At 35.4% G+C, this 25,852-nt stretch overlaps 1 protein-coding gene and 1 long non-coding RNA gene across 2 annotated transcripts; both read right to left on the minus strand.

Moving 5' to 3' along the window:
- Positions 1-6,649: 6,649 nt before the first annotated feature.
- On the minus strand, positions 6,650-7,096 carry LOC116245867 (xanthotoxin 5-hydroxylase CYP82C4-like). The gene has a single exon (XM_031617459.1). The coding sequence runs from the start codon at positions 7,094-7,096 to the stop codon at positions 6,650-6,652; it is 447 nt and encodes a 148-aa protein (XP_031473319.1).
- A 3,014-nt stretch (positions 7,097-10,110) lies between these two features.
- LOC126409782 (uncharacterized) lies at positions 10,111-17,860 on the minus strand. Its single transcript, XR_007572498.1, has 3 exons — positions 17,797-17,860; positions 12,968-13,717; positions 10,111-10,859 (listed from the first exon to the last, which is right to left on the minus strand). It is a non-coding gene; the product is annotated as an uncharacterized LOC126409782 (long non-coding RNA).
- Between the last annotated feature and the right edge of the window lie 7,992 nt (positions 17,861-25,852).

Here is a 25,852-nt window from a genome sequence, read left to right on the forward strand (position 1 = left end):
AGATGTGGGGAAGGTATTTTCTTTCCTCCTGCTTGCTAGCTACTTTTGTATGTATATATATTCATAGAATATGCGATTGAGTTTTCTCCCTTGAACAATTTAGTAGTTAAAGGTGTAGTTCTCTCTCTCTCTCTATCTCTCTCTCTCTCTCTCGATATATATATATATATATATATATATATCAAACATGTTTGAATAGTCAAACATGGTTGGTGGTTGGATGCTTGAATAGTCAAACATGTTTGGCAGTTGGAGATCTTGGTCAGGACGTATTAACGAGGAAGTGTTTGTTTTTTAATATTTCCCTCAGAACAAGAACGGAGTCATTTTCTTGAAGGTTAAGGAATTCTTAAAACGATAAATAGACAGTATGCCATGGATCATGTAGAATCACATGTGGTAATGTGTGAGTAGTTGCCCTCACAGTCTCACACATTTTGTTTATTTCCTATTTATTTGTATATGTATGCCCCTTAATTATTTACTTAATGCTCTTTAATCTTTTTATTATGTCTAATATTTTTTTTGAATAAGTGCTCCTCGAAAAAAAAACGTATGGCTTTTGCCCAAGGAAACAGGAATGAGCAATAGGGAGCTTACCACTGGAGCTAAAATGCTTCAAAGAGTAGAAACACATTTTCAAATCGTTATCTTATTAACCATGGCAGGTTACAATAATGGATTGCTAGGAGGTAGGCTCCCCACTTTTATTACCAAAAAATGATATTTACAATAATTAACAGAGGATGCAAGGCATCGACAGGAAAATTGCAAGGACCAAAAAACCCTCACCCCTCAAAAATACAAGACAGAGAACATCTGAACCAAGAGCCTATAGTTAAGCCAAAAACAAAACTGTCTGCCCGTCTGCTATTAGGCTAACAAAACATGCAATAATACCCGCCATCGTCGCGTCCATCTTGATGACCATAAATCAAGGATGCTGACCTGATCCACTCACAAAAAGTGATAGTCTATATTGGTTCTTTCAGAACACTTTCTGAATAGGACCCATCTTGCTGGAATGGTACTGCGCCCTTCAATCATAATGGTTCTGCACCCTTCAATCATAGCTCGTAATCAAAGATATGATCGTGAGACTTCCTGAACTCTTCAGCATTTTACCTAGCCAAAACTCCAGCAGGTGCATTTCAGCTGTATCCCCCCTACTGTGAGCCATTCTATTAAGCGACTTGTAAGCTCCAGCATCCCTGTCCCACCAGATGCAGCCATCATTAACTTTATGTTAAATCTTCTATGTGCAACTTGAAGAGTATGATTGCCCTTATGTATTTCTTCTCTTTTACTACAGAAAATACCACAAGTTGAATCAGTTGCAAGTTTTCCTCCTGCGAAAAGATCGCCTTACCCTTTGTCCTATCTTCCAAATCCTATTTGTAATGCTACCAATGGATGGGTGCTGCCAATTATCATGGGCTGTTTGGTTTTTAATTAAAAAAGTAACATAACGACGGTGGTTGGCAATTAAGGACGTTAACGCCTCAAAGGATTGGCTTCAAACTGGATAAACCCTTAACCATATCTGTTTTTTTTTAATATTCACATATTTGGATTCAAATCCAAAATTTGGTTTCACAATTCGAACCTGATTTTTATATTCATGTCCAAATCTAAATCCAAATTCTGAATCAAAATTTTTCAATTTTCAAAATGTAAGAGAATTAAATATAAGACATTTGTTTAAAACAAATCCGGTCCAAATCTGATAGGATGCTATTTCTTAAATCTTAATCGGATAAATATGATTTCTTAATCATATATTAATTTTTTTGCATCAGACTTTTTTTATCGGTTCAATTGGATATCCAATCCAAATTGAATATATTGATATCCTTATTAACAATGATAACAATGTGATATTGCTTCATGAGTTTGCCCTAAAGTTTGAGGGAGATTCAAAAAACAATTTGCTATAATGTTTCAGTATCAAATTTTTGGGGTAGATATATGAAATAGAATGTCATTGTTCCCATTACCAAATGCCCTCAAAAGACAAAAAAACTTGGAACTATTTTTCCATTTCTATGGAAAGAGAAAAGTGGGAATTCTTTTTGTGAGCATGGCTTGATGATAGTGAAATTCCGGATAAAATTGCTATCTTTGTGAATTGGATATTTTCGACAAAATTGATATTTTTGAATTTCAGTATTCCTATCCACAAATTGTAATTCCGACAAATTTTGTTTAAGTTATTTTCTTTTCAGTCTTCTAGCATTTGGGAAATTGAGTATGATTTTTTTCGCCCCATTTATGAATAGATTTTTGTTTTCATTTAGTTTAGTAAATACTTTTGTTTTTTTCTTATATGCATATATGTACGTTTTTTTTTACTTTTTTCTTTTCTGAATGTCGCTTGTCAAATCTTTTCAAATGGGACTATTTGCAAGGCATTGAATTCATACCGACTACTGTATTGAACACATAAAAGAACTTACAAAATTCGTTAATGAATTCCCATTTTCTAGATCTGCCTTTCTACTTGCTGATTGAAGGCATGTTATGTTCCTTAGTCAATAAGGGAGTGTTTAATAGCCTTTGATTTAAGGGAGTATTTTCTAAATCTTACTTCATCTTCTCATGATTCTGGTGCACTCAAGTATAGCTTCTTGACTCCGAAGATGAGATTTGAGAGAACGAAAAGAAATAGAGTGAGATATTGATTACATATCTCTAATGAGAATTATTTAGAAGAAGAATCAATTACTTTGGATGATCTCTTAGGGTTGCTTTGGGTGAAGCCCTAAAGTGATGAGCATATGCCTCCAAAAGATCTTCTTATGTTGGACCTTGAACAAGCTTGTTCCCAAAGATGGAGAAGAAGAATAGATGAAGAGACAAAAGGAGGAAAAGAGCTAATAGAAAACTCTAAAATGAAGAGACAAAAGGAGGAAAAGAGCTAATAGAAAACTCTAAATCTTCAAGTGACAGAGCACTAGAGGTTCCCAAAAGATTAGCTCATGTCCAAGAGGAAGGATTGTGAGGGTATTTATAAAGAGTTTTGGAGCAAAAACTGAAAATTTGATTTTTTTTTTTTAATTTAACAAGATTTTCTTGAAAATTTCAAATATTTTTGAATAATTTTTAATTTTTTAAAATATGCTTTCACTAAGTGGGATTAGCCGACAGGGCTAATGCACACCTAGCCAGGCCAAAATCACCCCCCAAGGGGCGGTTTTTCATCAAAATGGGGGCCCTGCGTGCACAGACCTTGTCTCAGTGTGCAACGCATATCAGCGGCGATGCGTGAAGGCGCTCTCACGTGCTCATTCGACTGCATGGCACGCTTGTGCGTTTGCTCGACCACGTGGCACGCTTGCTCGACCTTGTGGCGCACTCGCGTAGTGTGCGCACTCGCGTAGTGTGCGCACTTGCGCGCGCGTGATTTTTGTTTTTTGTTTTTGTTTTTTAAATCAAAATAAAAAATAATACTGAAAAGTTGTTTATATAAGAAGTGTAAAACCTTTTTTATTTAAAATGTAAGCAATGATGATTTTTGTTAAAAATGGGCGGCCGACTATGTTTTGAGAAATTCCAGGTTCGTTTTATATTTGGATTGGGTTCAATTGGTCGCCCATGCATTCTAAGGAGTAATTTAAGCTCAAAAGCACATCTCGACACAAAAGCAAAACATAAAACAAAGGAAGGTCCATGTGTGTGCGGGGACACACTCAATGACATTAAATTTTGCCGTTCGGATATCAGCTTTGGAATTTGAGTTTCAATTTTTTGATTAGGATCTAAACTTGGGTTTGGGGTCTAATTCGGATCCGAGAATTGGATTTTGGATATGAATCTCACGTCTAAGGTTGGGTTTTGATTTTAAATTTTGTGTTTGGGATTGGACAAGGTTTAGAGATTTATTTTGGATCGACTAGTCGCAAATTTATTTTGGGTCTAGGATTGCGCTTAAGGACAAGGAATTAATCCAGATAAAATAATTGAGAACTGAGTGAAAATGAAATACACCCCTTTAAAAAAAAAAAGAATTTGGGGAGATAACAGTGCTTCGTAAGTGTTCATCATAAAACTTGCTTTCTAACTAAAAACAAATTTCAATGTATACCACACATATATAACATCCTTGAGTTTCAACACAATCCTATTGTTGGTTTGTAAATTTACATCAGCAACACCAACTTGTGACAAACTATAATTATACATTCCAACACAGCATAATCACTAAAAGCATAAGTAAAAAATAATTCTTCATTTGAAATGACATGGAGAGACACTACTATCAATTACCCAGATCATATCGTGACTTGTCAAGTTCATAACATCTTCATCATAAACAACTGTCATTATGTATAGCTGCAACAACACGATCATTAATATCTTCATTTTTTCTATCTTCTTTTTTACTATTTATATTTTCTCCCATCAATTGAAAGCAATATTTTTTGATGTACCACATAACATATTCTTGTAACTTGACCTTGATTTGCTTCAATTTTTATGTGTACATTTCTCACTCTTGAATTTATTTTTCTCCCTTTTTTTAGTGACAAATGCTAGACTTTTAGATTTTTTTCTCATCTATTCATTTAAAACACCGACCTTAACAAGCTTCATAAAAGTAATACTATTTGACATAGAGTTAGTGAGTGAGATCCAAAATGTCTCGTATAAATCTAGTGGAGTGAGAAAAAACCAAGGTTCAAGAACTTCATCTTCAAATTTTAGACTCACATCCGACAATTGATTAATAAGTCATTGGAATTCATTCAAGCGATCGACAACAAAATTTCCTTATGCTTAACTTGCATCATCCATATTATTGCCGGTCTTTGAAGCATGCAAATTTTCAAGTGAGGACCATAATTTCTTCATATGATTCTCATGCTGAACGTAATATAGGCATTCTCATCAACAAATTATCGAATAAAATCATACACCTCCTCATGCTCAAACTTTCAATTTTCATTACTGATAGATTCTGGCTTTTGATTTGTAAATATTAGAAGATGCATAATCTTCACAAACAAAAATTCATTCACTTTGTTTTTGTGTAGATTATAATTTGTGTCAATCGAACTAATCACCTGACTTGTGGTAATGATGTTTATTCTTGAACCAAAAGCTTCGATACCATTTATATTGGTAAAAGCAGGCACAAACCAAATGATCAAGTTTTACAAACAATGGCAATGACTAAAAATACCTCTAAATAAGCATTTTTATTCTGTGCAAATAAACGAACAATATTTCTTCCACCCGCACTCCAAAATAAAACTTTTATCAATTAAGAGATTTCAGTGCACAGGAATAAAAGCAAACACCAAAAAAGACAAATACCAATTTTCTACTTGGAAATCCCACTAAAAAATAAGAGATAAATGCCACAAGGTTGAGAGCAATCCGATAACAATAAGTCCATAGATCACCACAAGGTAGATACAATAAAACAAAGAAAGAGTAAGAACGGAAAGATCATGAGTGATCCCATGGCAAAGTCATCTTTCTCTAGCCCCAATAGTCATAAAAAGTGAAGAAAAAAGAACAAGGAAAAACCTCAAACAAGAAATTGAAGTTTTCTTTCCCTCTCTATTAATGCCTCTTGTTGCTTCGAGTGAGTGGAGAACATAAAAACCCCAAGCAATGAAGAAGAAAACCCCAAGCCAAGACTCGCATAAAAACATTCTATCCCCTTTTTCTTCCCTCTTCTATTTAAATTTTTGTAATTTCAATCAACAAAATTGTTGCTTATTTGCATCTTTTCAATGCTTTCCACTCAAGTACGAGTGAAAAAAAAAATGACTTTTCACCTTCCACCTTGTGATCCAAACTTAGAGTTCTGTTAAAAATTGTTTTATATTACTACTACAAAACTACTTGTTCTCTGCTTGAGTTTTACATGTCAGCGCTCAAAATCTGGCCAACGTGTGCCAATTTTATTTGATGATTTCAAGTATGTTGCCTTGTTTTCCCTCAAATTTTCTTATTGTATAGCTCAGCCAATCAAAAGCGGTGGAGATAATCTCACAAGGTTCCATCAAATATACCTCATTCGACCATATGTGCAACAAAAACCATGACACACAGTACTTTTACGATGTGTTCTAGCTTGGATATGGCAGACAGAATGCTTATAATGTTTTTTTTTCCTCCAATGTATATTTTTCATAGGCCACCCCATCATAAGAAATTGATTCTTCAGAACTATGGATTAATTTGTGGCATCGCACCAATCCATGCATCACAAGCTGCTTCACCCCACCTCTGTCGCTATTTATTCAGTTTGGGCGAGCAGGAGGGAACCCACCGCTGGGGTGAGAAGTTGAAATCCCTTCAAGTCAACCCAGATGCACTTATGGTTACTTCCCTCAACTCAGAGAGTAGTGTCCATGGTAGTTTCCTGACGAGAAAAGTAGCATCCACAAGAATTCAACCTGCAATTAACTAAGATTTTATTGATCCACTAATCCAACCAGCTACACTATGTTCCTTAAAACTCATTACCTATTTAGACACCCCAACATGATCAATTAACAAGCAACATCTAGAATTTTCCTTTTGTCTAACATTCTAATTTCTTATCACCACATTATTCATTTTTAATTGCACTGAAAATTTGTTCAAAAAATGAAACCATAAGCCTGCCATATCATCAGTAATGTTATTGCATACACTAAAAACAAGTAACTAATAGAGGTGGGGAGGGAGACGGGGCCTCAAAAGCACTAAGCGGAGTTGCTTTGGGCAGGGCTAGGTCATGTCCCTCGGTCATGTCAACCGGCTCATTCATGGGTGTAGACCATTCAAAGCTCTGCAGCAAGCGCGCCACAGTTAGGTGAAGAACTTGCATGGCCATCTGCCAGCGGACGCAGATCCTCCTTCCCGATCCAAATGGCAAGAACGCAAAGTCCTGACCACCAAAGCTGGTCATCTCATTGCAGCTGCTCAAGAACCTCTCTGGCTTGAATTCTTCTGGGTCCATCCACAATGTCGGATCGTGATGAATCTTCCACACATTAACAAACAGAGTTGAGCCAACCGGCAACTCGAACCCACCAAGTTGAATGGATTCCATTGACTCATGTGGGACCAAAAGCGGTCCCATTGGATATAGGCGCATTGACTCTTTGACTATGGCTTGCAAATAAGGCAAGTTGTTGACATCTGTTTCATCCACTTGTCGCTCTTTGCCGATGTGGCAGTCTAACTCATCATGGGCTTTCTTTAGGAGATGTGGGTTATTTAGCAAGAGAGAGAGAGCCCACTCAAGTGTGACTGCTGTGGTCTCGGTCCCGGCTACTACCAAAACCTGGAATAATTCAAGACAATGGAGATTGGTGGTAAATAGATCTATGCCCTTTACTGATGCTAGAGAATTGAAAGTGTCACAAGCAAACATGAATAAAAAGTAGGTATGGGGCAATTTCTTTTATTTGTTATCAGAGGAATTATTTAAATATATATAGAGCAAAGAACATTCACTGAAAAGCCATTTGAACCTTACGGAAACTACAAAATGTGAGGCTGGTAGCATGAGATCCCAGATCAAGGCTGATCTAATATCCCTTTTATGTAGAACTACAACATAAACAAACACTAGATTTTGCCATTATGTGAAAAAGAAGAACTGAGATCCTTAGTTTATAGATAAAACCTTACAATTGGTGTCGGGTCTGACCTAAAGCATGTGGATTTGAGATTCTCAATGATCCCAAATTACCTTGATTTTCAAATCTGAGGCAATCAAACACCCCTCGAATATAAACTACAAGAACATGCCTGATTTAAGATTGTGGGGAGGGTCTCGTCTTAAATCTATGGCTCTCCAATCTTGAAGATTTAAAATCAGGGGCCATGATTTTATTGATCATGGGAAGTTCACAATTTGATTGAAATGTGGATTTTATCTATCATGGATTTATGATTCCTTGGATCTAAGATCCATGTGGAATCAAGCACAACCTAAAAACTCTTCTAGTATTAATATACTGCGTATATATGATACTCTCATTTCTCTTAGTTTTCTAGATTCCCATTATGCAAACAGAAATTAGGTGATGAGAAGGACCCAAAATCTTATCAGTTTAAATAGGGTGCTAACACGTTCACTTAATCAGCTTAATTTGGCAAGAAATGCTTAAAGTTATAAAAAAAGATTTAAACTAAATCACCAAAAGAAACAAACATCAAAACCTGTTAGTAAGAAGAATCTGAAATATTTAGAAGAGAAAAAAGCACGGCGACCCATCTTTTTTGGTAATTAACCATTAGAAAATTAAACTTAAGGGGGAGTTTATTACTTCAGATCTGAAAATTCATAAATCTCACGTGAATCTGACGTGTTTTGCTTTTGTTGATATGACAAAAGAATCATGAGACCTAGGATTCATACTTAACATTCTTATTTTACTTCTCTCTGTTGAAACACTAAAGGTTAGAATTAAGATTGAAAGGGAAAAGTCGGATCTAGAACCACGGTTTTCAAGTCCTATGAGTCTTAGATGCAATCTGTCAAACGCCCGGTAAGTATGTTATGCATATATTTTTTTTATTGTCAAAATCTCCCAAGTTTGACCTTTGGAACTTCTCTTCAATGGCGGTTCACAATAGCTTAGCGATTTTAGTGCTTTCTGTACTTAAAAAAAAAAAAAGAGGAAAAGAGAGAGAGGTGTTTAAAAAATTATTTTTAAACAAAATATAACCATTCTAATATATTTATAAAAAAATATTTTGATATAACACGTGCTTTGAATCAACTTGTTTTTACACAAAAAATGTTGTTTTTTCTATTATCAAAATGTAGATGCTATGACAGCCATTCATTTATTTTCTTGTCATAAAAACACTATTAAATCCTAGAAATGGATCAACTGAATATATATTTCATATCAACCTATCCTTAATAACATATTCTACTGCTATACTTCCAAAAAAAAACACTTTAAATATCATATTTAAAGGGTTTTCGGTTTTGTCCCTGACCTATTTGTTTGGTTTATACCAATATTTTCGGTCAATACACAACCCCATATATTATAATGGGTATGTTTGATAATTGGGTTTGGAGATCTTGGCGACCCCACGAGAGATTACCATAGGACAATGATGGTGACCTCCTTCTTAGACTTTACTATCAATAGCATTCTTCCATCGTTTGCACTACGATATTTTGGAGACTGATTGAATTGTTAGAACCACGTAATCCATGACAGCCGCATCATTCCTTTCGACCAGATAGAGACCATTTGATAATATGAGCAATGTGTCATGATCCCATGAATCTATGGAGTAGATTAATGGGACACTATGACAATATTAAATATGAATGTGCTTTAATTTATGTAGACATTAAAAAATTTTGCACACATTAGAAAGCCAACCACAAAAGAACTAGGTGGATCCAGTTGTGAGCACCACCCTAGTGCATGCAATAAATGCACACCAAAAAAGGCATAGGGACATTTTTGCCGTTTTCAAAAAAGAAAACAAACATATTGAGGACTTTATATCTTCCACTTTCCATCTTTTACGCAAAAAAAAAACAACAAACTCTGTGGTGCAAGAAAAATCTATGAGGGATTATTTTGGGAGGTATATGTTCCGTCTTGCCAAGAGCTGCTTCTTGTTAGTCTTTTAAATCCCTAGTTTGGTATAAAAGTGTGAATTTGAATTTGGATTTGGGTTCGGATTTAAAAACAGTGGATATTAAATCTGCAGTAATCAAAGGCAACCTAAATGGTTGGATAGATCTAGATGGTACTTCTTTTGTTCACTTTTAAGCTCCCTTTAGATCACTACTACTTTAGTGTTTTATCGTGAAAATGTTATCTTATTTTATTATCTAAATGAATGCTTCTGTATGCATTGTAATTTGTTTCCAGAATAACATTACGTATATTGAAATGGAATGTCCATCCATGGAACTATGCATACAGAAATCACATACCTGACGCTATTGATTACAGAATTATTATTGGTAGTAAAATTTTCTATAGATATTTTAAAAGTTTTTACTCATTTCTTAAAAATGGCAAAATAATTGAAGGAACTGGCCGCCTACAATCCGCTGCCCCGGCCGTTGCAGCAAACCCTTTGGAAATGAGACTTATTATCTATTCAAACACCCCAACTGATATCAATTAATTACCATGCAACATCCACAATTTTCCTTTTATCTAACATTCTAATTTCTTATGACCTCATTCTTCGTTTCAAATTATGAATCTGTCATATCATTGGAAATATTATAGCACACACTAGAAACAAGCACTATCATTAGTTTCACAACTGGAGGTGGGGAGGGAGATGAAGCCTCAAAAGGACTCTAAACAGAGTTGCTTTGGGCAGGACTAGGCCATGTCCCTCGGTCATGTCAACCGGCTCATCCTTGGGCGTAGACCATTCAAAGCCCTGCAGCAAGCGTGCCAAAGTTAAGTGAATAAATTGCATGGTCATCCGCCAGCCGACGCAGAACCTCCTTCCCGACCCAAATGGCAAGAACACAAAGTCCTGACCACCAAAGCTGGTCATCTCATTGCCGCTGCTCAAGAACCTCTCTGGCTTCAACTCTTCTGGGTCGGACAATGTGGGTTGTGATGAATCTTCCACGCGTTAACAAACAGGGTTCAATCAACCGACATGTCGAACCCACCAAGTTGAATGGGTCCCAATGACTCGTGTGAGAGCAAAAGCGGTGTCGTCTGGGTATAAGTCTGCAAGTAAGGCAAGTTGTTGTTGTCTGGTTCGTCCACTTGTCAGTCTTTGCCCACATGGTAGTCCAACTCATCTTGGGCTTTCTTTAAGATATGTGGGTTGTTTAGCAAGAGAGAGAGAGCCCACTCAAGTGTGATTGCTGTGGCCTCCGTCCCGGCAACTACCAAAACCTGGAATAGTTCAGGACAATGGAGATTAGTGGTAACTAATACTAGAGAATTAAAGGAGTCACAAGCAAACAACAGTAAAGCTTTGGTAGAGGGCCATTTCTTTTATGCTATCAGAGGAATGATCTAAATATGTATAGAACAAAGTACATTCAGTGAAGCCATTTGAACAAAATGTGTGTTTGAGATCCCAGATCCTAGGCTGATCTAATGTCCCTTTTGTGTAAGAAAAACAAACACTAGATTTTTACCAGTATGTGAAAAAGAAGAATTTGAGATCCTTGGTTGATATCCAAACCATATTCGATGTCCCACGGGAGGGGGTGTGACGTAAAGTATGTGGATTTGAGATTCACAATGATCCCAAATCACCGCAAATTTCCGATCCAAGGCAATCAAACGCCTTTTAAATATAAAATTGGATGGAGGTCTGATATTAAACCTATAGGTCTCAAATCATGAGGATCCATGGTTCTCAAATCTTGAGGATTTAAAATCAAAGAGAACCAAACGTCCTTATTAAAACCCATTAATTTAAGATCATATTTTTTTCCCTGGGTGGTGGAGAGAGGGAGGAAAGGGTATCCGATCTTAAATTCATGGATTTGAGATCCTAGGGATATCAGATCAGAGTGGATCTCAAATCCACGGTGAAATAAACGCAACCTGTATGTTTTCACTTTTTTTTATGGACTTATATATATATATATATATATATATATATATATATATATATATATATATATATATATATATATATATATATATATATATATATATAAAAGCAAAGGTTAATTGGATCGGTTCTGGTTTCAAAAGAAAAAATCAAAATCCAAGTCTAATTCGGATCCATAAAGTTGAAATGGAGGATGCTTGGGTCCAACCCAAATTTGATCTGTCGATGAGGTTCAAAAAAGTTGGTTGGTTTGTAAACTCCTTACGTTATTCGCTTAAAAGAATGAATTACCATGGAGATGGAAGAAAGATGCGAAAAAATATCGCAAATTTTTAACAATATATTAAAAATTTGGCAATAATAGAAACTGCAGCTAACATGCACAAATCCACAAAATACACCAAAGTTTTTTTTTTTTTAATCGATATAATAGAAAAGGTGCAAAAGATTATCCAGTGCTTCTTAAATCTGTAAAAATTCAATCTGTTAACTCAATAAACTATATTTAGGCTTGAAGTAGGGACAAGTATAGCATCCTGAGGCCAAGAAACGACCTTGGACTTTGAAGGCAATGAGAAGAGGGAAAAGTGTCGGCTTTTCGTGCTAAATTGGCAAGTAAATTAATTGCATTTAGGCTTGATTTCCCTCAAAATCATTATAACGTTAACAAAAAATCTCATAATTCTTTTAAGTATATATATATATATATATATATATATATATATATATATATATATATATATATATATATATATATATATAAAGTCATTCAGATATAACTAATCATGCATTAATGTTATTGAAGCAGTAAAAAAATTAATAAAAATGACAAATCAACTTACAAATTGTGGCCTTTTTGAAAAAAAAAATTAGTTTTTTATTGGTAGTGCAAAACCTAAAGGTCTTTTTAGCAATATGAAACTTAACGTTAGATGACCTTTTCTTTTAATTATTTTTAAGTATGTCTTAGAAAAATTTCTAACAAGAAGTTACAAAATAAAAATATCAAATTTAGTAAGGATCATGATAGCTCGATGGAAAGAAATATGGTTAAATAGTTGGCAAGGTGATGGCACAAGCTAAAATGACAAGAAAATGTTGAAAGTTATAGAAAAATAAACTTATATCACAAAAAGTTATAGAAAAATAAACACGGCTACCAAAACTTTTTGGTAGTTAACCATTAGAAAAACTTAAGAGGAGTTTGATTACTTCGGGTCTGAAATCCATAAATCTCATATGAACCTGAAGGTTTTAAAGTCCTAATAATTTAAAACCAAACTGTCAAACGTCCGACCAGTATTTTATGTATTTTTTTTTAACTGTCAAAATCTCTCAAGTGTGACGTTAGGAAATTCTCTACAAATGGCCGTTGACAATAGCTTTGTGATTTTAGTGCTTTAAGAACAAACAGGAGGGGAAGGTGGTAACGTACCATAGCGATGGCTTTAATTATGGCATCAGTTTGATTATTTTCCGACAACTGGACGATTTTTAATTCTTTATGAGCACGTCAATCAAGTCCCTCTTCTGGCCGGGGCTATTGGATTCCGGCGATATTGGATTCCTTCTGGTGGTGCTCTGCAAGCTTCATCCAGCTTCATTTGAACCCTCTTCATGACCTACATGGCCTTGAGGTGACCACCCACATCTAGCCACCGCAGCAATGGGATCGTGTCAGAGACGGTGAACGTACCAAGTACATTGACAAACTCATCCAGAGCTTCACTAAAGCAGCTTGAATGCTGCTTCATCTCGACCGGCTGCGGTAGAAGCGCCGGACAAAGGAGCCGGATGTGCTTGACCAGCTCGAGTTGCCTGACAGCAGCTCGATGGCGACGATCTTGCGGAGTTCACCAAAGTAAGGTCCATATGGGCTGAATGCGAACATGGCACGATTGTAGCAAGGCGTTTCTGCTCAAGAGACTGAAGAGAGGCCCGTGCTTTTCTAGAAGAGTACTGAGAGTTCCATAGAGAGGTGTGGTTCCGGTCAGCTGGATGAAGTATCTTAATATTGTGTGTGAGCCCTCTGCTGCGAGCTGGATGAAGTATCTCTGTTCTTCTTTTTTCAAATATTACATAAGCCCTCTGCTGCGAGCTTGATGGAATCATAGATGTGGTGATGGTATTTGCAGTCTCGGTACTTGGTAGCTACTTTTGTGTGTATATAACATAAAACTCTTGTCTGCAATAAAAAGAAACAAACCTCTTAATTTTTTATTAAAAAGTTATTTTCAATAAAATATAACCATCCTCGTATATTTATAAAATATATTTTCATATAACACATGCTAACATGTTATGAATCAACTTGTTTTTACACAAAAAATATTGATTTTTCTATTATCAAAATGCTGATGCTATGACAACCATTCATTTTTTCTTGTCATAAAAACATTATTAAAACTTAGAAATGGATCAACTTAATATGTATTTCACATCAACATATCCTTAAGATCATATTGGCACGGTTCTAGTTCAACAAAATACTTTAAACATCATATTTAAAAGGTTTGGTTTTTGTCGGTGACCTATTTGTTTGGTTTATACCAATATTTTACCTAACCCAATATATGATAATGTGTTTGTTTGATGATTGGCCTTGGAGATCTTGGCGACCCCACAAGAGATTACCATAGGACAATGATGGAGACCTCCTTCTTAGGCTTTACCAATAGCATTCTTCCATCGTTTGCACTATGATATTTTGAAGGCCGGTTGAATTGTCATTATCCTATGAATCTGTCGAACAGTCAGACAATATTAAATGAATGTGCTTTAATTTTTGCGCCATATTCATGAACCAATAACAAACTGGTACTATTACCAAATAGCCTTGTAGATAGTAAAATATTTAGCAGACATAAAGCCAACCACAAATGAACTAGATAGACCCGGTTGGGAGGACCACCCTAGTGCAAGTAATAAATATGCACCAAAGAAGAAATAGGAACATTTTAGCCATTTTCAAAAAAAGAAAACAAACTCATTGAGAACTTTTTATCTTCCACTTTCCATCTTTTATTTTTGTAGGATTGTTTCTTTTTATAGATAAGGATACTGTATTCATTTTTACACCTCACTACACAAAAAAAAAAAACATAAACTGTGTGGTGCATATAGTCGGCATTGCAAAAACACTTGGCAGCCCACCCGTAAAGGGAGAGAGCAAGAACCAAATTTGCATTAATCAAACACAAACTAAATGGTTGGATAGATTGGATGGTACTTCTTTTGTATGTGAATAGCATTGTTGGATGCTTACCGTGAAAATCTTATCTTATTTTATTATCTAGATGAATATTTTGTAAGTGAATAGCATTGTAATTTGTTTTCAGAATAACATTACCTATATTGAAATGGAATGTCCATCCATGAGAACTATGCATACAGAAATCACATAGGGGACACTATTGATTACAGAATTATTATTGGTAGTAAAATTTTCTACAGATATTTTTATTGTTTTTACTCATTTCTTAAAAATGGTAAAATAATTGAGGGAACTGGCCTCCTACCAGCCCCTGCTCCTGCCGTTGCAGCAAACCGTTTGGAAATGAGAGTTATTACCTATTTAAACAACCCAAAATGAATTAATTAACATGCAATATCCACAATTTTCTTTTTATCTAACTTTTTAATTTCTTATGACCTCATTCTTCGTTTCAAATTGCACTGGAAAAATCTGATCACAAAAATGAAATTATGAATCTGCCGTATCATCGAAAATATTATAGCACACTAGAAACAAGTACTATCAATAGTTGCACAACTAGAGGTGGGGAGGGAGACGGGGGCCTCAAAAGGACTCTAAGCAGAGTTGCTTTGGGTAAGGCTAAGTCATGTCCCTCGGTCATGTCAACCGGCTCATCCATGGGCGTAGACCATTCAAAGCACCGTAGCAAGCGTGCCAAAGTTAAGTGAATAACTTGCATGGCCATCCGCCAGTCGATGTAGAACCTCTTTCCGGACCCAAATGGCAAGAACACAAAGTCCTGACCACTAAAGCTGGTCATCTCATTGCCGTTGCTCAAGAACCTCTCTGGCTTCAACTCTTTTGGGTCCATCCACAATGTCGGGTTGTGATGAATCTTCCACGAGTTAACAAACAGGGTTGAGTCAACCGACATGTCGAACCCACCAAGTTGAATGGGTTCCATTGATTGTGTGGGAGCAAAAGCAGTGTCGTTAGGTATAGGCGCATTGACTCTTTGACTATGGCCTAGAAGTAAGGCAAGTTGTTGATGTCTTATTCGTCCACTTGTTGGTCTTTGCTCACATGGTAGTCCAATTCATCTTGGGCTTTCTTTAAGATATGTGGTGTTGTGAAGAGAGAGAGGGAGAGAGAGCCCACTCAAGTGTGATTGGTTATCAGAGGAAGTAAAGGGCCATCAGTAAAGTCCCTTTTGTGTAAGAAAAACAAACACTAGATTTTTACCAGTATGTGAAAAAGAAGAATTTGAGATCCTTGGTTAATATCCAAACCATATTTGATGTCCGACGGGAGGGGGTGTGACGTAAAGTATGTGGATTTGAGATTCACAATGATCCCAAATCACCGCAAATTTCCGATCCAAGGCAATCAAACGCCTTTTAAATATAAAATTAGATGGGGGTCTGATATTAAACCTATAGGTCTCAAATCATGAGGATCCATGGTTCTCAAATCTTGAGGATTTAAAATCAAAGAGAACCAAACGTCCTTATTCAAACCCATTAATTTAAGATCAGATTTTTTTTTTCGTGGGTGGTGGAGAGAGGGAGGAAGGGGTATCCGATCTTAAATTCATGGATTTGAGATCCTAAGGATATCAGATCAGAGAGGATTTCAAATCCACGGTGCAATAAACGCAACCTGTATGTTTTTCACTTTTTTTTACGGACTTATATATATATATATATATATATAATCAAAGGTTAATTGGATCGGTTCTGGTTTCAAAAGAAAAACTCAAAATCCAAGTCTAATTCGGATCCATAAAGTTGAAATCTGGGATGCTTGGGTCCAACCCAAATTTGATCTGTCGATGAGGTTCAAAAAAGTTTGTTGGTTTGTAAAGTCCTTAAATTGTTAACTTAAAAGAATGAATTACCATGGAGATGGAAGAAAGATGCGAAAAAATATCGCAAATTTTTGAAAATATGTTAAAATTTTGATCATAATAGAAACTGCAGCTAACCTGCTCATATCGACAAAATATACCAAAGTTTTTTTTTAATCGATATAATAGAAAAGGTGCAGAAGATTATCCAGTGCTTGTAAAATCTATAAAAATTCAATCTGTTAAGTCAGTTAACAATATTTAGTGTTCAAGTAGAGTGTAGTTGGTTGGACTGACAGATTGTTGATTGTCAGTTTGATTCGTGTAGGAGCATCTTAAGGACCAAAAACAACCTTGAACCTTGAAGGCAATGGAAAGAGGGGAAAGTTTGGGCTTTTCTTGCTAAATTGACAAGTAAATTAATTGTATTTAGGTTTAATTTCCTTCAAAATCATTATAACGCTAACAAAAAAAAAATTTAAATTGTTTTAAGTATATAGATAGAAAACAAAGTCATTTAGATATAACTAATCATGCATTAGGGTTATCGAAGCAGTAAAAAAATAATACAAATTAACAAATCAACTTATAAAATGTGGCCTTTTTGAAAAAAAAAAGTTTTTTATTAGTAGTGCAAAGCCTAAGGGTATTTTTAGCAATATGAAAGTTCAGGTTAAGTGTCTTTTTCTTTTAATTATTTTTAAGGATGTCTTAGAAAATTTTCTAAAAAAAAGTTACAAAATAAAAATATGAAATTTTGTAAGGATGATGAGAGCTAGATGGAAAAAATCTGGTTAAATAGTTGGCAAGGTGATGGCACAAGCTAAAATGACAAGAAAATGGTGAAAGTTATAAAAAAATAACTTAAATCACAAAAAGAAGCAAACATCAAAGTCGGTTAGTAAGAAAAATCCAAAATATTAAATAGACATGGCGACCAAACTTTTTGATAATTAACAATTAGAAAAACTAAAGATGAGTCTGATTACTTCGGGTCTGAAATCCATAAATCTCACATAAACCTGACGTGGTATGTGACAAAAGAATCTGAAATCCAAACTGTCAAACGCAATGTTATGTATTTTTTTTTTTACTGCCAAAATCTCTCAAGTTTGACGTTAGGAAATTCCTTGCAAATGGCGGTTGACAATAGCTTAGCGATTTTAGTGCTTTCTTTACTTCAGAACAAACAAGAGGAAAAGAGGGAGAGGTGGTAACGTACCATAGCGGTGGCCGTCTTCTAATTCTTTAATGAGCACGTCAATCAAGTATCTCTTCTCGCTGGCGCATTGGATTTCTTCCGGCGGTGCTCTGCAAGCCAAGCCGAGGCAACTTCATCCATCTTAAGGTGAACCCTCTTCATGGCTTTGTGGAGAGACGGAGCAGCTCAGCCGGCTCACGGCTGCTGCAACTGCTGTACAGGCGCCGCACAAAGGAGCCCACCGCGTCGACCCGGATGTGCTTGCTTGACAGCAGCTCTATAGAGAGGTGTGGTTCCGGTCAGCCGGCCAAGGCGTCCGACTATTGGACAAGAACGGTTGGGTTGCGGTAGTCGGCATCTTGCTTCTCTTTTCTTTTTTTTTCCAAATATTGCAGATCAAGAAAAGGGCAAGCAGGGCTGCTAAACCCTCTGCTACCAGCTTGATGGAATCCATAGATGTGATGATAGTATTTGCAGTCTTGGTGCTCGGTAGCTATGTTTGTATATATATATATATAAACACCAAACAGAGCAAAAAAGAAACAAACCTTTCAATTTTTTGGTTAAAACGTTGTTTTAAATAAAATATAACCATCCTAATATATTTATAAAAAATATTTTGGTATAACACATGCTTTGAACCAACTTGTTTTTATGGGAAAAATGTTGATTTTTTTATTATCAAAATGTAGATGCTATGACAGTCATTCATTTTTTTCTTGTCATAAAAACACTATTAAAACCTAAAAATGGATCAATCTAATATATATTTCACTTCAACCTATCCTTAAAATCATATTGTTACTGTTTCGTTTTTGTCCTTGACCTGTTTATACCAATATTTTACGTCAATACGCTCCCCCATTTATTAAAATGAGTTTCTTTGATAATTGGGCCTCAAATCTTGGCGATCCCACAAGAGATTACCATTGGACAATGATGGCAACCTTTGTACCATTTCGACCAACTCATGGGCTTGGGCCCTTTGGTTTGACGGATTCCAACCTACCCCTAGCTGTTTCGGCTTCAACCCTAAAAGGGCTAAGAACCAGAACAACTATTTAGTAATGAACCCATTTATAAACCCTTGAAGATCCCTTACAATTTTCAATACAAGACTAAATTTTTGTATACACATAGTTTGAGAAAATTGTACAATCGGTTTCCATTTTAAAGATTTTTATTTTTTTATTTTTTCCTTTTCTAGGTCAAATCTAATTATGGGGAAAATGTCAATAAAGCTTTTTTATATTTTTTTCTAGGTCAAACTCCTTCACATATTAAATTTCAGCTCAATTTCATGATATTTTGGACAATAGGGAAAACAATCATGAGAAAGAAAATCAAGCCAATAAAGCTTTGGACAATAGAGAAAACAATAATGAGACAGAAAATCTAGACTGTAAAGTTCTGTGAGTGTTTAGAGTGGGGTAAGAGCTTAATTAATGAGCTCCTCTCCTGCATGACATGTGGACCGTGGCGGTGGCCAGTGGGGCCATCTCCGTGCCTCTAGTGGGCCGTGGGGCCACGCGTCTAATACTGATGAGGGGATACATCAAGTTCCCACAACGCACAAGCATTCAATATGTCTCGCCAAGTTGTACAATTTTCCAACAATGTACAATTTTAATATGATTAATAAAAACTTTTGAATTCTACAACAATAGAAAATTCCTCGTTTAGCAACTCAAGAACTCCACCCAATAGTTTTAAGGGGCATAATATAGCTAGTCGGACGAGTAGATGCTTAGAAGACATGTCGTTCGGTTCCCATGAGTGGTACACTCTTGGGATGTAAAAGTTTGAATCGCAACCCTCAAATTGAAGGGTTTAGTGGACCCCACCTAGGTCCAACATTAGGGATGTCAATATATCCGATTTGAATCGGATATCTGACCGATCCGATCCAAAAAATAGGATATGAAAAAAAAAATATCCGATTAAGAAATTGGATAGGATTCAGATTTGATAAAGGGCATCCGATCGGATTCAGATATACATAAATATCCAATCGGATTCAGATACAGATTCAAATCAGATTCATTTTTAGACAAATATCTAATATCTAATGCTATTAAATTTTGAAAATTGGCAAAATCCTGTTCAAAATTTGGATTCGGATTCAGATATAAATATAGTCCGAATTGTAAAATCGGATTTCAGATTCAGATTCGAATATCATTTTTCTTTATTCGAATTCAAATCCGAACATATGAATGTCTGAAAAAACAGATATGATTAAGGATATATCGATCCGAATCCGATCAGTTGACATCTCTATCCGGCATAACCTGTCAGGAGGAATACTTCTTCGGGTAGTGGTTGTTAATCTCCTACTTACCCAAAAAAAAAACTGCACCAAATAGTTTAGCAACATTGAGATATTTTGATGGCAAACTGATCCAATTTTATGGCTGCTTTAAGGGTGCACCTAGGAATGTAAGTTAATCCAATTCAAACTGGATATATTACTGATCTCCTTCATAAAATTGGATATGGAAAAAAAAAAATCTAATGACCAAATTATATTGGATTTATGAAATGATATCCGAACGGATTCAGCTTTAAAAAAAAATATTCGATCAGATCCACAGCTGTATTTATATTCATTTGGATAAATATCACATATCTAATATCGATCCATTTTGATAGTCAGTTCTTTAACATATTGAAAATGCAGTTTGGATTTGGTTTCAAAGATGGTTTCAGATTGGGCTTGTGAATTTAAAAATCATATTCAAACCATATTTGGATTGCTAATTCGGATGTCATATGATTTTTTTATTTGCAATTATATCTGCATTCAAATCCCAAAATGAGAGCATTCATTGACATTACATTCCTAGTGCAACAACTTTTAATTAATTTTTATTCAGATCTTTCATATTTTTGTTAAAAACTGACTTTTCAATATCTTTGACCAATTCCATTAAATTGGTAGGTCGGCCAACTCAATTAATCAATAGCCGTGAAAATTGGTTTAGAAATTGAATTTCACAACATTGTTAGGAATTACACTGGAAGGAAAAGTAAAAAGACTTTTCTCATATGGCTCAGCTATGATTTTTTCCTTATAAGCACAAAATAAAAAAAAAAAAACTTTTAGTTAGACAAGCCAAATATATTTTCCAAATTTTCTACATTAACCCAATTAATTTTTTTCAAATTACACCCAATATATTATTTTCTATTTTTTGGGGAAGAGGATGGGTGCAAAGTGAATTTCGCCCATCGTCGAGCCGGATTATGAAAAAAATAGTCATGCTAATTCCAAAGCAAAGTCCTATACAAGCTGAATTGGCATCAGCATCAATGCTGACAAAGTTGGTCTGAATAGACCGACAATTATTAAATTGACGGCAATTTTATGAAAATTTTAAAATATTTTAAGATTTTCTGGAATTTGAATTTTTAATATATTTTTATTTTTGACAAAAAAGGAGGAAAATAATAACTTTGATAACTTATAAATATTAAGATTTTTTAGGAAAAGTGAACAACCACACTTTTGTAATTTATTTCGTACAAAGGGTGTGTGCGAGCAATTTAAGAATTACTGCGGCTGTGTGGAGTCCACCAATTATTAGTTCATGTACAATATAATACCATGCATCCATTCATTGTTTTTTTCTAAATGTTTGGAATAATTCAGCATGTTGGCACCTCGTACAGCAACCAGCTGACTGGATTTTCTAAAAATTTATCCAGTCAATTCAACTTTATAATACTCTGTCTAGACTTTTGGGGAAATTAATTGATAGAAAATTTTACACTGAGAGGCCAAGCTTTCCACATTATTTTGAAAAACTGTAGATATCATTTTTTATTTGACATCAACTATCAACGCTCCTCAAGGCACTTTGTTATATACATCATTTTACCATCGAAAGTGGAATGACATATTGGCTTCAATGGCATACATAATAAATAACCTTCTGTAAGCCACATCTATCTCATGCATGTAGATTTAAAAATTGGTTGGAAATGATGTTATTTCTTTGTCTCTTCTTTTTCTGTTTTGTCTTGTCAACTTGAGAACTTCTGTTTGATTTCTTTCGTGTAACTTATTCCATTGACTGAGTTTTAACAAATTGTAAAAATTTCGTGTAATTAAATTTTTAGGGTGTGAAGCTACTGGTAAAGCTTTGCTTCAAATTGAAGCTTGGCAGTAAACAAATGGGTGGATCTGATTTGAGGGTTTTGTCATTTTTTGTTGTTTCTTCTGTTTGAACTTTATAAAAAAAAAACAGTTGGTCCAATTTAAGCCCCAAGTAGAAATATCTCATACTCAACTGTATTATATTAAGTTTATATAGTTGTGATGGCAGTTTGATTTATTGTAATAGACAATTGAACAAAAATAATTTAAAAAAAAAAGTGAAATAATACTATTATGTGACGAAAATGTTTATCACTCATTGACTCTATATATATACAGTTGAGGGGCACAACACAGTTGGTTGGGCTGATATTGGTTGGGCTGATACGCATGCAGATCGCATTGTCGTCAATTGTTTTTTGAGTCAAAGGCGGTGCGTGGCCCCCTGCTAAAGGTGTTCTGTTAATATATTAGATTTAGGTCAGATATCCAGCTGAATATTTTTGAAAAAATAGGATACAGGCAAAAAAATAATATCTGCAACAACACGATCATTATTATCTTCATTTTTTCTATCTTATTTTTTACTATTTATATTTTCTCCCAACAATTGAAAGCAATATTTTTTGATGTACCACTTCTTACTGCGGTTAAGACATAACATATTCTTGAAACTTGACCTTGATTTGCTTCCATTTTTATGTGTACATTTCTCTCTCTTGAATTTATTTTTCTCCCTTTTTTTAGTGACAAATTCTAGACTTTTAGATTTTCTTCTCATCTATTCATTTAAAACACCAACCTTAACAAGCTTCATAAAAGTAATACTATTTGACATAGAGTTAGTGAGTGAGACCCAAAATGTCTCATATGAATCTAGTGGAGTGAGAAAAAACCAAGGTTCAAAAACTACATCTTCAAATTTTAGACTCACGTCCAGCAATTGATTAATAAGTCGTTGGAATTCATTCAAGCGATCGACAACAAAATTTCCTTATGCTTAACTTGCATCATCCATATTATTGCCGGTCTATGAAGCATGCAAACTTTCAAGTGAGGACCATAATGTCTTCAAATGCTTCTCATGCTGAACGTAATATAGACATTCTCATCAACAAATTATCGGATAAAATCTACACCTCCCCTCATGCTCAAACTTTCAATCTTCATTACTGATAGATTCTGGCTTTTGAGTTGTAAATATTAGAAGATGCATAATCTTCACAAACAAAAATCCATTCACTTTGTTTTGTGTAGATTATAATTTGTGTCAATCGAACTAATCACCTGACTTGTGGTAATGATGTTTATTCTTGAACCAAAAGCTTCGATACCATTTACGTTGGGAAAAGCAGGCACAAACCAAATGATGAAGTTTTACAAACAATGGCAATGACTAAAAATACCTGTAAATAAGCATTTTTATTCTGTGCAAATAAACGAACAATATTTCTTCCACCCGCACTCCCAAATAAAACTTTTATTAATTAAGAGATTTCAGTGGACGGGAACGTAACAACCAATGAAATAAAAGCAAACACCAAAAGAAGATAAATACTAATTTTCTACATGGAAATCCCACGAAAAAGTAAGAGATAAATGCCACAAGGTTGAGAGCAATCCGATAACAAAAAATCGACAGATCACCACAAGGTAGATAGATCTCATGACAAAGTCATCTTTCTCTTGCCCCAATGGTCATAAAAAAGTGAAGAAAAAAGAACAATGAAGAACCTCACACAAGAAATTGAAGTTTTCTTTCCCTCTCTATTAATGCCTCTTGTTGCTTCGAGTCAGTGGAGAACATAAAAACCCCAAGCAATGAAGAAGAAAACCCCAAGCCAACACTCGCATAAAAACATCCTATCCCCTTTTTCTTCCCTCATCTATTTAAATTTTTGTAATTTCAATCCACAAAATTGTTGCTTATTTGCATGTTTTCAATGCTTTCCACTCAAGTACGAGTGAAAAAAAAATGCCTTTTCACCTTCCACCTTGGTTTGGAAAGGATCCTCCAAAATGAGGTGATCCAAACTTAGAGTTCTGTTAAAAATCGTTTTATATTACTACTACAAAACTACTTGTTCTCTGCTTTAGTTTTACCTGTCTGCGCTCAAAATTTGGCCAACGTGTGCCAATTTTATTTGACGATTTCAAGTATGTTACCTTGTTTTCCTTCAAATTTTCTTATTGCTATTCATGCATCAACTTCAAATTTAAAAATGCATCACAAGCTGCTTTACCCCACTTCTGTTGCTATTTATTCAGTTTGGGTGAGCAGGAGGGAACCCACCGCTGGGGTGAGAAGTTGAAATCTCTTCAACTTGACCCAGATGAACTTATGGTTACTTCCCTAACTCAGAGAGTAGTGTCCATGGTAGTTTCCTGACCAGAAAAGTAGCATCTACAAGAATTCAACGCGCAATTAAGTAAGATTTTACTGATCCACTAATCCGACCAGCTACACTATGTTCCTTGAAACTCAGTACCTATTCAGACACCCCAACATGATCAATTAACATGCAACATCTAGAATTTTCCTTTTGTCTAACATTCTAATTTATTTTCACCACATTATTCATTTTGAATTGAACTGGAAAATTTGTTCAAAAAATGAAACCATAAACCTGCCATATCATCGGTAATGTTATTGCATACACTAAAAACAAGTAACAAATAGAGGTGGGGAGGGAGGCCTCAAAAGCACTCTAAGCGGAGTTGCTTTGGGCAGGGCTAGGCCATGTCCCTCGGTCATGTCAACTGGCTCATTCATGGGTGTAAACCATTCAAAGCTCTGCAGCAAGCGTGTCAAAGTTAGGTGAAGAACTTGCATGGCCATCCACCAGCCAATGCAGATCCTCCTTCCCGATCCAAATGGCAAGAACGCAAAGCCTTGACCACCAAAGCTGGTCATCTCACTGCCGCTGCTCAAGAACCTCTCTGGCTTGAACTCTTCTGGGTCTGTCCACAATGTCGGGTCGTGATGAATCTTCCATGCGTTAACAAAAAGGTCGAGCCAACCGGCACATCGAACCCACCAAGTTGAATGGGTTCCATTGACTCGTGTGGGAGCAAAAGTGGTGTCGCTGGGTATAGGCGCATTGACTCTTTGACTATGGCCTGCAAGTAAGGCAAGTTGTTGATGTCTGATTCGTCCACCTTGTCGGTCTTTGCCCACGTGGCAGTCCAACTCATCTTGGGCCTTCTTTAAGATATGTGGGTTGTTTAGCAAAAGAGAGAGAGCCCACTCAAGTGTGATTGCTGTGGCCTCCGTCCGGGTGACTACCAAAACCTGGAATAATTCAGGACAATGGAGGTTGGTGGTAAGTAGATCTATTGCCTTTACTGGTGCCCAGATCCTAGGCTGATCTAATGTCGCTTTTATGTACGCAAACAAACACTAGCTTTTTCCATTATGTGAAAAAGAAGAATTGAGATCCTTAGTTTATATCCAAAACCATGTCTGATGTCGATAGGAGTAGGGTGTGACATAATGTTTGTGGACCTTTCAGATACAAGACTATCAAATGCCCCTTAAATATAAAATACAAGAACATGCCTGGATTAAAATTGGAAGAGGGTCTGATATTAAATCCATAGATCTCAAATCATGAGGATCCATCGATCTCAAATCTTGAAAATTTAAAATTAGAGAGAATCAAACGTCCTTATGGTTGTGTTTGATAGCATCGGATCTAAGATTCGAGACTACATAAAAAGGTGTGCTTTGGGATCTCAATTAGCATAAATTTAATTCATACTACATGTTAACAATCATGAATTGGGGAGAGGGGGGGGGTATCGATCTTAAATTCAGATCCTAGGGATATAAGATCACAAAGGATCTCAAATCCATGGTGCAATAAAGACAACCTATATTTTTTCACTTTATTTATGGACCATATATAAGGTAGTGGATCAAAGGTTAATTCGATCGGTTTTGATTTCAAAAGAAAATGAAAATCCATGTCTAAATGT

The sequence above is a fragment of the Nymphaea colorata genome, chromosome 1 (assembly GCF_008831285.2).
Source record: "Nymphaea colorata isolate Beijing-Zhang1983 chromosome 1, ASM883128v2, whole genome shotgun sequence".
NCBI lineage: Eukaryota > Viridiplantae > Streptophyta > Magnoliopsida > Nymphaeales > Nymphaeaceae > Nymphaea > Nymphaea colorata.

What these genes read in the sequence shown, in the direction of transcription:
- LOC116245867 (XM_031617459.1), bottom strand. Translation starts at nt 7,096, where the DNA reads ATGCGCCTATATCCAATGGGACCGCTTTTGGTCCCACATGAGTCAATG.